At 44.1% G+C, this 15,275-nt stretch overlaps 1 protein-coding gene across 2 annotated transcripts; it reads left to right on the top strand.

Annotated features, from left to right (window-relative positions):
• Positions 1–2,433: 2,433 nt before the first annotated feature.
• On the top strand, positions 2,434–5,886 carry atox1 (antioxidant 1 copper chaperone). 2 transcript variants are annotated; one of them, XM_083915040.1, is made up of 4 exons: positions 2,434–2,558; positions 3,258–3,333; positions 4,419–4,561; positions 4,855–5,886. In XM_083915040.1, the coding sequence occupies exons 1-3, from the start codon at positions 2,553–2,555 to the stop codon at positions 4,541–4,543; spliced, it is 207 nt and encodes a 68-aa protein (XP_083771166.1). In that variant the 5' UTR covers positions 2,434–2,552; the 3' UTR covers positions 4,544–4,561; positions 4,855–5,886. The 2 variants fall into 2 exon arrangements, with proteins under 2 accessions (XP_083771166.1, XP_083771165.1); XM_083915039.1 differs by having other exon boundaries at positions 4,419–4,566.
• The last annotated feature ends 9,389 nt before the right edge of the window (positions 5,887–15,275 follow it).

Raw genomic sequence — 15,275 nt, 5'->3', positions numbered from 1 at the left:
GTCCACACAGAAATTGATGTACCCTGTTATGCAGTCCGTGAGATCATCAAGGTCCTCCCCATGTGAATTACAGAGCAAATCCCAGTCTGTGAGTTCAAAGCAACCCTGTAAAGCTTCGTCAGTCTCCTGTGACCATCTCCTCACAGTCCTGGTGGTCACAGGAAGCCGCTGGACTTGGGGCTTATACAGGGGCTGCAGATGGATGAGATTGTGATCTGATCTTCCAAGAGGAGGAAGGGCAGTGGAGCTGTAAGCCTCCTTAACATTAGCATACAGCAGGTCCAGTGTCTTGTTTTCCCTGGTGGGACAGTCCACAAACTGCTTGAAAGTGGGCAGTGTTGCAGCCAGAGTGATGTGGTTGAAGTCCCCAGATATTGCAATGAATGCGTCTGGGTGCCGTGTCTGAAGTCCCGCGACGACGGTGTGGATGACGTCACTCGCGCGCGCCGCGTTTGCAGTCGGAGGAACGTAAACAACCAGAACGATCACGTGTGAAAACTCCCTCGGCAGATAGTATGGCCGCAGACTCACGGCAAGCAGCTCAATGTCCGGGCTACACACACGCTCCTTTACAGTAACGTGTCCAGGATGACACCACTTGTTGTTAATAAGAATAGCAAGTCCCCCACCTTTCCTCTTGCCACTCTCACGGTGACTCCTGTCCGCCCGAACAGTCTGAAAGCCGTCCACAGTTACGTTCGAGTCTGGGATGTCCTCGTGGAGCCACGTCTCCGTGAAACACAGCACACTGCTCACACGATACATCCACTGAGTCTTCACCAGGCCCGCCAGCTCGTCCATCTTGTTAGCCAGCGACCTTACGTTCCCCATGGTGATGGAAGGGAGAGATGGTTTATATCTCCTCTTCTTTTCCCGTTGTTTACGTCCAGCCTTACATCCCCTGTACTTTCTCCTCAGTTCTTTGGGGATTTCAGGCCTCTCCCGCATTAGCGCCGTTGGTGCTAGCGACAACAGCTGTTCACGGGTGTAAACAATGGAGCCGCCGCATTGTTGTGTCCAGACGGAGACGCGGTCGGCAAAAATAGTCCCAAGAATGAGACAAACGGACAAAAAACACGTAAGAAAGTTCACGAACATAGTTGGCTAAGGTTAGCACTACAACTTACAGGAAAAAGTACTAATAAAAACACAGTAAAATAAGATAAAATAGCAAAAAAGTGCGGAAAGGAGAGGGAGCAACTGTTGCTGGCTGCCGCTTTACACAGCGCCGGAACCGGAAGTCTTTTTTATTCTCACGTTGTGTTTTTTTTAACTGTATCTTTTTTAAACTTAATTTACATATTTTTAAAAATACAATACAAACATTGTAGCATAATTTGGCATCGTACTTGACAAAGAAAATCTAGAAAATAGAAAATATGTATATATAAGGCAGTCAATTCTACTTATATTAAAATTAAATTATAATGACATAACATAAGTAAGGATATTTAAATACACAATACAATAAAATGGTTAAAAATCAAACAATAAATAAAGCAAAAATAGATACACAAAAAGAAATTAAAGAGTGGGCTATATTATTACATCCGGTCAATATTAGACTGCATATGGTTCTACCTGCTGTTGCCATGGATACGGATTATCACTTTCTTTTGTTTTTTTATTGTTTATGTATTTTATTACTTTCTCTCGTGTAACACAAGTCTATTTTTGGCAAGTTTTTCTCTTATAAGTTTGAATTTTATTTAATGCAGTTTGTTAATAAATAAAATAAAAACATTTACAGTGTTATCGGTAAAATATCGTTATATTTTGGTTTCCGGGTATAAAAAAAAGAATGAAGATGGAAACATATTAAACTCCGATAAACGTAAAACGACTAATTGCATTAAAAGCAACAAAAAAAAGAAAAGAAAGACCGAAATTCAGCCTCTAATTATGACTTTTCCAAACCTGGTGATAAATGGACATTTTGAACACTCTGCGTCACTACTTACAGGGCTTTTATTTTGAAAACTACACGTTTGGAAGCGCTTGATTTGGGCTCCGGGGCGGCCAGATTACATCCAGGCTACGTTTTAAAGTTTATCTACGCACTACGCAGTCTGTCTTTCGTTTATTCTCCATTTTTCTAGTGCAAATTGTTCACGTAACTGAGTGAAAATAACCTAAATTACACAAAAGGGCTTTGAAAACGCAATTTTTCCTGTCTTGCGTCAATTTAGAAGTGACGTGAAACGAGTTTGCTTTCATAATAAAACAACGCAAAGTCACGTTTAGTTTATATTCACTACACGTTAAATTGTCTCTATAAAAAAACACGCTATTTTAAATTATTTTAAAATTTCGCATTGACCCAAAAACATTGTAAAATACAGCAATATGTTTATCTAAAAATAATAATAAAAAAATAATATATACAAATTTTTTTTTTCAAACCGGAAGTCCGGTTGCTCCGCTCTAAGCTAACGTTAGCTTCACACCAGGCAGCGAGCGTTTCTGCAGGTTTCCACAGTATCAGTACTTCAGTCAGAGACAAAAGTCCACAGGTGCTTTGACAGCCGGGTTTTCACCACATCACTTCAAACATGACCGTGAGTTACGACCGCGTTATTAGCTTTCATTTACATTTAATGTGTTTAGAAGATAAGTTAGCATTTCCATTGCGCTTTGCTAAGTAGCCTGTAAGCTAAGCTAGCTCTGAAACTAGCACAGACGTCAGCTGGCTGAGAAGTTAATAATCATTTCTGTTGATGCCACAGTTACAGGACAGGGTATAGCGACACCTTTATGATTTGATGAGCAAAAGCCCGATATGAGCCACATAGAGTTAGCTGTAATGACTCCAACAGTAGCTTTACAGCTAAGCTAAGCCACAACAGAGGCTTTAAATCAGTTTATTTAACTTACACGGCTCTATTCACAGTGAGATCAGTGGTGGTAATGCTGTTATTAACACACTGCATTGAGAAACGTAGCCCACCGTTCACATGATTTGTCCAGTGCTATAAAATGATAGCCTGGTGTCTGCAGAACATTATTTCTTTAAAATGTTATTAGATTTATTTGCAGGTTACAAAGTAAAATGATGATAAAATACAACAAATGACGATTAGTTTAGCTCCAGTCAAGCTTCTGATACTTTCAGGTAGGGATCAACCGATATGGGTTTTTAAGGGCTGATGACTACGTACTGTTGATTTTCTTGAGCAGATGCTACTTTTGCTCCCTCGATTTACATCATAAAAATTACACACAAATTACATTGTATTGACGTTTTTTGTCTCTAACAGAAGCACGAGTTTAAGGTGGAGATGACATGTGAGGGATGCTCAGGAGCTGTAACCAGGATCCTCAACAAGCTGGGGGGTGAGACTGACAGGTCCTCTCTATCTTATGGATAATATAAGGGCGCACTCACACTGTCCATCCATCCCGTGCCCGAGCACGTTTCAGGGCTAAAGTCTGGTTTGTTTGACCAGTTTACATATGTGTCTCATTCATAGCTGCGGCTAATGCCTCATCTTGTGCTGAAATGCAAACAGATGTACATTTTTTATGTCTCATTTGTTCCTCTCCCTCAAACCAGTATCAGACTGAGTCTTGATAAGAGAGCCCCAGCTCTCTCCTCTGTCCTCTCTCAGACCAGCGGTGCAGCCTGAACGCTTGCATCACACCCACCTCATGACTCTTTGAGTGTTGAGTCAGCATACGGGTCATCTGATGCAGCGGCACTGTTCTCGTGACCTTTATTTGGCTTAGTCATTAAAATGTCAAGTGCTTAAGTGACACTTCTGTTTTTCACACAGCACATCACAGCGAGAAGCACTTTTTCCTTAAGCCAAGATCCCGTTACACTGTCAGATATCACCCATTTGTGACGGGAGTGAAAATATTTAGCTAAAACAGTGCTGAACACCGCAAATACCTTTACCTTTGATGGTACATGATGCTCAGGGTCTCTGCAATCTAGTGTAGTTTATTCACAACTACCACTTCAAACATAATATAATATAATAAAGTTGGTATTACAAAGTTAATTGGGTGAGTGAATGGGTCTCCCACAGGAAGCTAATCTACTGTTTTTTTGTTTTTGTCTCCTTAAGCTGCTACTGCGTGTGAGTGCGTGTGCGTGCGCGGGTGTGTGTGTTAGTGCGTGTGTGTGTGTGTGTGCATGCGTGCAAACTCGTTGTTTTAAATGTGTCTTTTTAAAGGTCGAGTCTATTCTTTTTGATGCTTTTAATGTTAAATTATTTCTGCACTTTAAGGGATTGTACTGTAAATTTTGTTGTACTGGTACAATGACAATAAAGACAATTCTATTGTATAAAGAAAACATATAACCAAAATTAGAATTAGAGTGTCTTATGGAGAATCATTGCATTGTGTCTTTAAACCGAACCGCACAGTGTCGCCTCTTAAACAAAGTGCCTCTTTGTTCTCCGCTCACCCAGATGTGAAGTTTGAGATCGACCTGCCTAACAAACTGGTTTGGATCGAGTCCGACCGAGACGTGGAAGTTCTCACGGAGACACTGAAGAAATGCGGGAAGGAGGTCACGTACAACGGCACCAAATGAAGGAATCGAGTAGAACAGAACAGGTGACACGATGTTAATGTGAAGTGTTTAGATTTATCTTTATAATGTCATAAATTTACCGTTAATCTTTTGGCTATTTGTTCTGACCACCAGTCAAGTTAAAAGTGTTACTTATCATTATTACTGTTATTTGATGTATTGTCTTTAAGCAGTTTTGCTCGAATCAGGTTATAATAAAAATGGAAAGAAATACACGTTTTTAATCGCAACTGTTAGAAATGTATGAATTTACAAATATAATGGACAGGGTCCTCTTACTCCCTCCCTCTGCTTCTGTGTACTTTCTGTAGGAAATCATTGCTGCTGATGCAAAGTGAAGACGTATGCTGCAAATCAAGTCTGATGGGTCCTGAGTGACCCCCACCCTTAGATGCCAACCCCCACCCCTCAAGCTCACACGCACAACAATCCCCTCGGATGCAGTCCTTCTCTCAGTGTTGTGATTTACAGGTCCATGATGTTCGCACTTGTCCATCTGTGAGGAGGGAAAATGTCTCTCTTATGTGTAGCACTATACTCTGCATCCTCTAACGTCCTCCATGTGACGGAGGGAGAGGTGAAGGGGTTCTGTCGTCGTCGCGTCTCCTCCAACACGGCGGCCTTGCCTGAGTAATCACCCCTTCAGGTGCTCTCCCCCGTGCCTTTATTCGGCCTGCTGCTCCACACAGCTGTGTTGCGAGGAAAGATTTCTGAAAATGTGCTGAAGCGGCAGCAATGTTTTACGTTTAGTGTACTTTCAGACACCTTTCTGTGATTAAAACACACACACGGGGAAAAGGCAGGGCCGCACACTGACACCGTGTGTGTTCTTGATTATGAACCCCAGCTGTTGGATCCAGAGCATCAGGACGCGTAACTGCAGATTTTAAGCCATTTTCAGTATTTCCTTGTTGTGTAAAAGCTGCAAAAACACTAGAAACCGTCCTCTGACATCGTTGAAGTACATTCCCTGCGTTGTAAAACACACTGCAGACCATTGGCTCTGGTCCCTGACACTCGGTGTTTTTGCATTTGTTGGATTTGACATAATAAAAGTCATTATTTGGAGCTCTGTGTATGGAGATGATCCGCTCCGGGGGGCTCAGTCTGTGTTCTGCTGGACTCTGTAAAACCTCTTCATCCCACTTTACACTACGATCCCCATGAATTCCACAGGTCATACGCATCATGTTGATTGATATTTACTAACATATGTTTGTTTTCTGTTAACACCATGAAGCCCTTGTTTTAATTCACTCTGTCTTTTTTATGTCTCTGTGATCCTCCCTCTTGGGCTTTTGTAATTATCTACGCACAGGGGAAATAAAATCATGTCTGCCTCACTTTGTCATTTGTTTATATTTATTATAGCTTTACCAGCAGTGATAGTTGTAGCATTTACCAGAACAACAGTGGCACAGTGAGCAAATTAATGCTGGAGACACTTTCTGTGCAGAAAGGACAGAGACGGAGTGAAGTTGGTCTTATCTGTGTGCAGCTTCCTGTTAATACAAAATAAGGAACAGTGAGTATTTGTATGTTTTATATCTGCATAATCAGCTTTATGCAAATATGCATGTTTGCATATTCAAGAAAACATTTGACACCGATGCTGGCTTTGTTTTCACTATGTGTGTGTGTGTGTGTAGTCGGAACTACCACAGAGGAGGTCTTGAGTATTTTGTGTCTGTGGACAGGTTTTGTCCCCGCGATACTGTTGCAACTGTGCAAGATACAGTCACGAGACATTACAGGTGTGTATACGCTGAGATCATAATGAAGGTCGAGTTCAAAGATGGGTGCGGGCCGAGCATGGATGCTGGAAGTAGGGGGGGTTTCACGTTAACCATGTTTTCATTGAGACACTTTGGTTGTCGGGTTGGATCTTCCAATTTAACAAAATCGAGCAAGTCTCAAGTCTTAACCACAACAAGCCGGACCTCTCTCTGCTCACTCACAGTAACCTGCAGGTGAGAAAATGTCCAGGTTGCATAATAACGTCATAATTCATCCACCAGGAGGCGCTGTGGGGTAACGATGGGCACACTTTCTTGCTTTTAATTGTCTAAAAAGCTCTTTCAGCTGTAACTTCCCTGAAGAGCTCAGTGAAGGGCTGTGGAGTAAACAAGACATAAGAGTGGACTTTATTATTATATTCAGTGGTTTTTATAGACATCATGAATCGAAACTGATGGGAATCAAACACTGACGGTGTGATTGCTGATGTTCTGGATATTCAGACAGATGTGTTTAATATTTCCATGTTAAGGACCTGAATCATCACGTCAGAGAAATGTCGTCAGCTGTTTGGACTCGTGCGAACAAAAGCACATAACTGGGCTGAATTCCAGCTCTGAGGGCTCAGTTTGACAGGCAGGTGTATGACCTCTGTGCCGGTAACATATAGCCTGAATTTGTGGGGCGACTGTGGCTCAGAGTGGGTGTTTGGGTGGTCCTCCATTCGAGAGATTGGTGGTTCTAACCCCATCTCCCCTGGTCTACATGTCGAAGTGTCCCTGGGCAAGACACTGAACCCCAAATTGCTCCCTGTGCTGCGCATGGGTGTGTGAATGTGGTGTGAATGGTCAGATTAGATGGTCTGTAGATGTCCACTGCATCAGTGTGAATGTCTGTGTGAATGGGTGAATGTGACAAACACTGTGAAAGCACCTTGAGTAGTCAGAACACTAGAAAGGCGCTTTATAAGCACATTTGCATATATTTTAAGTGATGCCGTAGCAAACTTAAAGGCCGCATTGTTGTGTTTTCCCAAATCAAGGACACCCTGAGAGCACTGTCACATGTTCTCCTGATCTGAGCAAAGTAAAAAAATATACATTAACATACAGCCTACTGCCTATGGAGGGAATGCATTACGGTGTGAATGTAAAGCTGCACCATCCAAACTTTGGACACTAAAAACGTGATATTTCGTATCTCCCGTCAGTTTAGTCAGGCTGCTATCACAGACAGATCCACGGCCGCCCTCCTCACAGTCGGCTCCACCCTGGCGTCGTCCCCGTGAGTGAACCCCAGCAGGACGGTCACCAGTGAGGCGTAGAAGAGGGTGGCGCAGCAGATGTAGAAGGTCCAGCCGAGGTGCCGCAGCAGCTCAGGTTCCTGCTGTTCGATGGACACCAAGAAGGCGATCAGGGAGCTGGCACAGAGAGCGACTGTGGAGGAGGACAGGAAGTACTGAGTTATTTCTCACCTTTAATTCAAACTTACAGAGAGAGAGAGAGAGTTTAAAACCTCAACACATGCCCTTGAGCAATTAATCATTTAACATTTGGGGGTTCCTCTTAGGGGCCAGAAGGAGATCTGTTTCCATATACGGCAGTGATTAATAGAAGATTAAAGAACAGATTTAATTTCAGGTTCACAGAGTTCAAGTGCAGCTAAAAGGTGCAAAACTACAACAATGGATTCATTTTTCTTATATGATGACGGGGGGGCCGGAGCCGATCCCAGCTGACATCAGGCGTGAGGCGGGGTCCACCCTGGACAGGACGCCAGTCTATCACAGGGCACATAGAGACGTACAGAGACAGACAACCATTCACACCTACGGGTGATTTTAGAGTCATCAGTGAACCGAACACCTGCACTCTCACAGTGAGAACGTTCCCGGTTCGCTCCCCGGCTGGGGCCCTTCTGTGTGGAGTTTGCGTGTTGTCCCCGTGTCTGCGTGGGTTTTCTCCGGGTTCTCCGGTTTCCTCCCACAGTCCAAAGACGTGCAGGTGTTCGGTTCATTGATGACTCTAAATCACCCGTAGGTGTGAATGGCTGTCTGTCTCTGTTTGTCTCTATGTGTCCTGCGATAGACTGGCATCCTGTCCAGGGGGTCGGCTCCAGACCCCCCGTGACCCCGACAGGGACAAGAGGCTGAAGATGAATGAATGAATGAATGGTTTCAACTGTATAGTGGTGCATCGTACCTGAAATGATGTTGAGGAGCAGGGCAGCGATGGCCTTCTTTCCTCTCATCAGAGCAGGCCGGACTGTGAGCATGGCAGCCAGAGACAGCAGACAGGAAGCAGACAGGAACATCCACGACAAGCTGTAGCTGCCTGCAAGCAGACCATTAAAAAATGTCTCGCTTAGTGATGGTGCTTAGACCTACGTATGTCTAAGACCCCCGCAGGGCCACAACGGAGTCAACAACTTCGTGACACCTTCGCGTTTTTAGTGATGGTGGAATCCCTGCTGAACCTCGATGCACGGTCAGTCATAAAACACCACATGCTATGATTATTCAAGTTTCAATATCTGACATGAAGCTGATTTGACATAGTGTCCATCTTGAAATACCCTGAAAGTAGCACTGCATCCAAAGCATCTCATTCAACCACCTTTTTATGGTTTAGAGCGTCTCCTTCTAAGATAAGCTCAACAAAGCAAAAGTTTCATGAATCACAATCTCCATAAACACTAGAGTTGACCTCATGAATAACGGACGCTTACCCAGCCACGCTGGAAACGTCGTGCAGCTGGAGAAACCCTCGTAGGCGCCGCAGAGGGCAAAGAGTCCCTCGCTGGCCCCCTCGGTCTGAACCAGCCACTGAGGCGAACAGAGGCTCATTGTGTACAGCACAAACTCCACAGATAACAGGGTTGTCAGTACAGTCACTGGATTCCTCATGTTACCCTCCCACAAACACAAGCGCCGTCTCTTTCAGTGCATCTGATGGAGAATGTCCGTTGATTCTTCTTTGCTGGGAGAAGTCTCAGTCATGTGGAGGGTGCAAAGTTTGCTGCTCCAGGAGCGTTTGAGTTTATCTGCGTGAATCGATCGAACATCATACTGACAATGTGTCCTCAGACAAAGCTGTCGTTCGCTCAGCAGCAGGCGTGACTGTGTCAGACTGTGAATGGGGGAAAAAACATTTTGTTCACTCGTCTTCTCCCTGACTACTGACCCACACCGTGTAACTGGGATATACTGCATGTGTGTACGGTATATGCTTCCCCTGACAAACATTGGCTTCTGTTGGCCCACAGTTGATAAAAATGAATCTAATATACTGAAGCAAATACAGCATATTTGCTTCTTTTGCAAAGCTAATGTTGACCAGCGGGTTGCCATGTTCAGTCAGTGATTAACACACTTTTGTTGTATTGTTGAACCTTTACTTAATGTCCCTTTGAATGAAGTGACAGCAGGCTCGAGCTTTCCACTGACTGAGAGCACAGCAGCGCAAATTAGACATGAGTTTGCTGATGTTTCCTGGAAAAGAAGCCAATTTGTTTGGATATCTTGCCTTTATATGGCAAAAGGGGGTGTCTACATATTTTTGGGTACCTTTTGGTCTTGGGCGGTTTATCCGTGTTTGGGTTAGGCCCCTTAGATCCAATGAAGGGGAATCTTGATCATACAGGATATATGGTATTTCAGACAATATTATACAACTTGGTGGCGACAAATTAGGTCTAGATGGTTACCCAAGATTTACGAACGTCTTACAACAAGGTTAAGTTAGGCATTCACCTCCCATGGTTAAGGTTAGGTATTGAAATTGTTAAGGTTAGTAGAGGTGGTCTAACATCTAGGGTTTCAACACAACAAACAACAACAAACAGAAATGGAGTCCCACTTTTCTCTGGAGGAACTTGACTGGTCTGCACAAAAACCCTGACCTCAACTTCATCCAACAACTTTTTAAGTAAAGGTTGAATATGGAGAATGAGCAGAACACTCCCATCTAGTGATTAAAATCGTAGTCGCAACAACAAAAACTTATTTCAGCAGTTGGGTTGCCAGGTTCGTTGCCGAGTGTGTCAAGCGAGGAGACAGGAGACTGAGGTCTGTTTGAGCCTGTTTGAACCCATACCCTCCAGAAAATCACACCATAAAAACAAGTATTAGAGGAGTTTGACTGACAGTTACCGCTAGCCGTTACCGTTAGCCGTTACAGCTAAGTAAACATGAAAGTTAGCTGACCGATAGAGGAGAAATGTGGCCATTTGGGCGTGCGTTTTAATCGTGTTAACTCGTCTCCTGTCACTCCTGATGGTGGAAGATTGAACTGATGCTTGAACCTTGTGGCTGAAGCAGAGTCTCTGAGAGATGATTTACATCTGGAGCTCTGACCATCAGATAATAAATCAAGGTAGAAACAAATCGTTTTCTCATTGACTTCTATACATTTAGACCTTTTTTTGGAGCCAGTGGAGTCGCCCCCTGCTGGACATAAGAGATATAAAAACACCTGTACTTGGAGCTGTCCACTTCACAAGAGACTCATGTTAGCACCAGGTCTGAACAGGGCCTCGAACTCTGTCAGATTTGGCTCAACTTTCCACAGCCACAGCTGTATTAGGCTTAGCTAGCACATTAGCATATGAACATGCTAAACACTCTCTCATACACCCACTCTGTCCTCGGCTGACCAGTAATGGGCGATTTATGTGTCTGTGTTTATGTGTGTGTCCCGTGGGTAGGGGTGAGGGTGGGGTGGGGTTTAGTTGGGGCTGTCAGATCCTGTCCAGTGTGCCAAAACAAACACACCCATCACCAGGAGGTTACAGCCAGTCAGAGAAAAGTGCAGTTTGACTGACGAGAGCAAACACTCAGTCGACCCTGCGGCTTCCCGTCTCTCTGGGAGTCTCGGCCGTATATTTCCTCTCAGTTTGGTGGGACTTTATCATCCTGTTCAGAGTGGAAATTTGTGTAGGCTTTTGACCATAAGTCACAGCACAGGAAATGTTACTGCAATTGCATCCCCCTTCTCTGTCACAGCATGGAGAAAAAGGAATTATGCGCAGGTTCAGGTTTGCTTTATTTGCACGTGAACTGGTGACAGTGGTGGAAGCCGAAACCCTTTTCTCCTGGAAAATTACACTCCAGGAGACGTGCACAGGTGCACTGAGCGCTCGTGTTGCTCACCATTTGTAGGATACCGCTGTGCTGATTGTGGTAAAAAAGTATTTTCGGGATATCCTGCAATCCCACTGTGCAACGTATTCTTATCAACAAGTTCGTATGATATCTTACGAAATATAAGGTTTTAATTGAGGTTGTGAAATGGCGCCCTCAACCACAATGGTTGCGTTTAGAGAAACAAAAGGTGACGGTTAGGTTTAGGCATCAAAACGACTTGGTTAGGATTAGTAAAAAGTGTTTTTGGACCCATCCACCACCCTGACCTGCCTTCCTATGTAGACTTTAGCGCTCCTATAACTACGTCACATTATTTCCTTGTTTGCTCCCGCGATAATTACTCCGGTCACTAGAGATCACCAAACATAAATATGTTGATTTTTGGGGGAGGAAGGTCTGACTGTGACCATTACGCCGACATGTCAGAGCTGAGGTCACCAAAATCCAAACTCCTGATAGGAACGATAAGTGTGCGCTGTCCCGTCATAACAGGTGCAACAAAACCGACAAACAAGTGAGTGGATGTGATGTCGATCAAAACAACAGGCTACCACAAGCCCCGACAAGGCAAAACCACCGCTTGTACCACGGTTGAGCAGAGACCTGAGGGCGCTGCTACTTTTGCCTCCGACTCTGCAGTAACATGCGGCAGGGACAGCGTTGAGACATGCTCAGGAAAACCAACAACAACAAAGCCATGTGGTATTTATTATCGTCCGGTTCAGCTCGCCTTGTTTTGACGAGTATGGAGACGATTCCAGTTGTGATTTGCATTCCACAATTGAAAGAGTTCCTGAATCTGGATCAGATATTTCAGAGTAAGAGGACAAGAACAGATCAGATTGGAAGGTGATATGGATCATCTAGAATTCATGCTATCAATAGGATCTCGTCTTCTTTTCGTAACCTGCAAAGAGATGCATGTAAGGTACACATGCACGTTAACACTCAAGCACGGGACAGGAAGTGGACACCTGAGAAATAGATGAAAGCAGAGGGAAAGAGACCCTCAGGATCTCATGAACAGGATCACGTACACATGGACTGCAAGGGGTTTTATATGTGTGAAGAGTGGAGGTTGCGTCGACAGACTCTGTTGCAGCCAAGATGACATTGTAACAAGCCTGTAACGGCCAGAGACACCACACGGAAAGATTAATTACACTAATAAGCAGAGCCTTTAATGTCGGGGTTTGCCCCGGGGCTGATACTGCACAGTCATGACGGATGACTACTTCGTCATTACCTCGAAGCCTGCTAAACGGTGATTCCCTTTTGTTAGAAGTTCATTTCAGTTCCCGCAGACTGGACTTGAATGCTCTGACGTTGGCTTTCAGGAGCAATCCACCAAGCCAGCAGGAGTCTCCCGTTGTGCCTGTGTGCTTCTGCTGAAGGCGATTAAAAGCTCAGATAGCTGTATGGTGTTTTTTGCTGAACACACAGAGAAGCATGTGGGAACCTGTGAAGAACACAAGGGAAGGCAGGAGTTTCTGAGGTCAAGAAGAGGCGAACTTTGAAAGGATCCAAACAGACGCCTTAAAAGAGTTAATCAGTCAGAGATATCTCCAGGTCGTGTTTGAGGTGGTGTGAGGTCATGTTCGGATGATATTTGAGGTGATTTCAGTATCTTTCCAACCTTTGAGCTGATGAAAGTTAACAGCAGAAGGTCAAAGGAATCTCAAGGGAACAGTTTGACATTTGAGATATTGAAATAAACGTTGTTGGGAGTTTGACCTATGGTCATGAAAGCTGGGTCATGACCGAAAGATCGAGGTCGCAGGTACAAGCGGTCAAAATGGGTTTTCTCAGGAGGGGGGCTGGAGTCTCCCTTAGAGAGAGGGGGAGAAGTTCAGCATCCGTGAGGAACTCGGAGTAGAGCCGCTGCTCCTTTGCGTTGAAAGGAGCCAGTTCAGGTGGTTCAGGATCATCTAGTAAGGATGAACCCTGGGCGCCTCCCTAGGGAGGTGTTCCAGGCACGTCCAGCTGGGAGGAGGCCTCGGGGAAGACCCAGGACCAGGTGGAGAGATTAGATCCCCACACTGGCCTGGGAACGCCTCAGGATCCCCCAGTTAGAGCTGGTTAATGTGGCCCGGGAAAGGGAAGTTTGGGGTCCCCTGCTAATCATTCTCGGGAGTATTCACAGCGAGTGAGCGGCCGTGTTGATGACGTTTCTATCATGCGCTTGCCCAAACCAGAAGAAACCAAACACCAGAAGCTGAAGGAGAAGGAAAATTTACACGCCTGGTCGTCCTCGTCACAGCAGCCTGGGTTGGACTCTGATCCGCGGCCCTTTATGTACGTTGACCCCTCTCTCTCTCTTTCCCCCATTTCCTGTCAACCTTCAGCTGTACTTACACATAAAGGCATTAAAAAAAGATTTAGGAACTCCTCATCCTCAGACAAATTCAAGGAACGCTTTTCTTCTGGTGCCACCTTTTTATATCTCATCTCAAGCAAAATTAGCAAAGTTGTCCCTCATTTTATCATTCCTCCAAAAATGTGTTTTTGTTTTTTAATGAGCACTAAAAAGTATTAACTATTTGGTAACCCTGAATGTTATAAAAGCTTAAAAATACCTGAATCCTCCCTCAAATTGCACACACTGCTGAATTTAAACTCTATTTCTCTTCAAGTTCAATTTCTCAATTTTCCTTTAATTATGCAATAAATGCTATTTACCTTTACCTTAAACCCTCAATCCTTCCTTTAAGACTGCAGACTGTAGAGCATTAAGGGCTTTACCACAGTAGTTTTAATGTAATTTAATATAAAATCCAGGGCTTGTGTTTCCTATTAACTGTGGCGTAAGTGAGCTTCTGCCAACTCATCAGCTCCTCTAAAAGTACTTTCTGTTCTGCAGGAAGTGAATGTGTTCAGTGTGATGAGACCAGGCAGGAATAAAGGTCTGCCCTCCATCCATCCACACCTCAGCGTAAAAATAAGTTTCATGTGTTATGTCTGACAGCACTTTACCTTTTTACTCCACTGCCTGCAGCACCAGACTCTGCTCTGCTCAGTGTGTGAGTGTGTGTGTGTGTGTGTGTGTGTGTGGCGTGTACTATGTGTGTCTGAAGTCAGTACACTGTGTCCGAGCTGCAGTCTACACGTCACCAAACTGTGTGCAGCTGCAGAAGTCTGCGGCTTCGACTCGCTGCAGTTTCATCCTCCGGAAAACGTATCTTCCTCAACACTGTCTCACAGTATCGTACATACATGTATTTTCTATCAGCTTCTTCATTGAACCGATACAAGAAGAAGAAGAAGAAGAAGAAGAAGAAGAAGATGGAGAAGAGTTCCTTTATTAGTCTCGCAAGGGGGAAATTCTATTTATAATACATATAATACAATGTTTACAACAAATTAAATATACAAACCCAAGATTCTTTTGAATCATCTTAAACACGTTTTCATAAAAATCAAGTGGTCATGTCTTGGTTTCTTTATAAAGGTGAGGTTTAACAACCAAACTGTCCATTATACCTGCAGTACAATAGGTCTGTAGTCAAGATGATGTTAGCCGAGTCCAAGTTAGTTATTCTGCATGAAAGTGAAGATAAGACTTGAAACACTTTGGACGTTATCATGCTGTTCTCCCTCGACCGTCTCGTTGTTTGTTTTGCTTGTTCTTCCGTGTAGTGTTTGCGTTTTGTTGTTAGTTATAATTAAACGTTTGTTTGTACTTTTACTCTGTGTCTGTGTCTGCAGACATGCAGCGCCGGACCGTTGTATCCCTTCGTTGGTAACTATCCCCCACGGACCTGCATTCCCTTTCTCGTTGTGGTTTCACGCTCCACGTCGCTGAGTTTATCTAATCGTGTTTGTTCTTTTTCTCCGTAGTTTCCCGTGTTCCTG

Source organism: Echiichthys vipera (genome assembly GCF_963691815.1).
Source record: "Echiichthys vipera genome assembly, chromosome: 6".
Taxonomy (NCBI): domain Eukaryota; kingdom Metazoa; phylum Chordata; class Actinopteri; order Perciformes; family Trachinidae; genus Echiichthys; species Echiichthys vipera.
This window is presented reverse-complemented; position numbering and strand designations above follow the sequence as displayed.

Coding starts and splice junctions, on each gene's coding strand:
- atox1 (XM_083915040.1), top strand. Junction 3,334..4,418: donor GATCCTCAACAAGCTGGGGG/GTGAGACTGACA, acceptor CCGCTCACCCAG/ATGTGAAGTTTGAGATCGAC.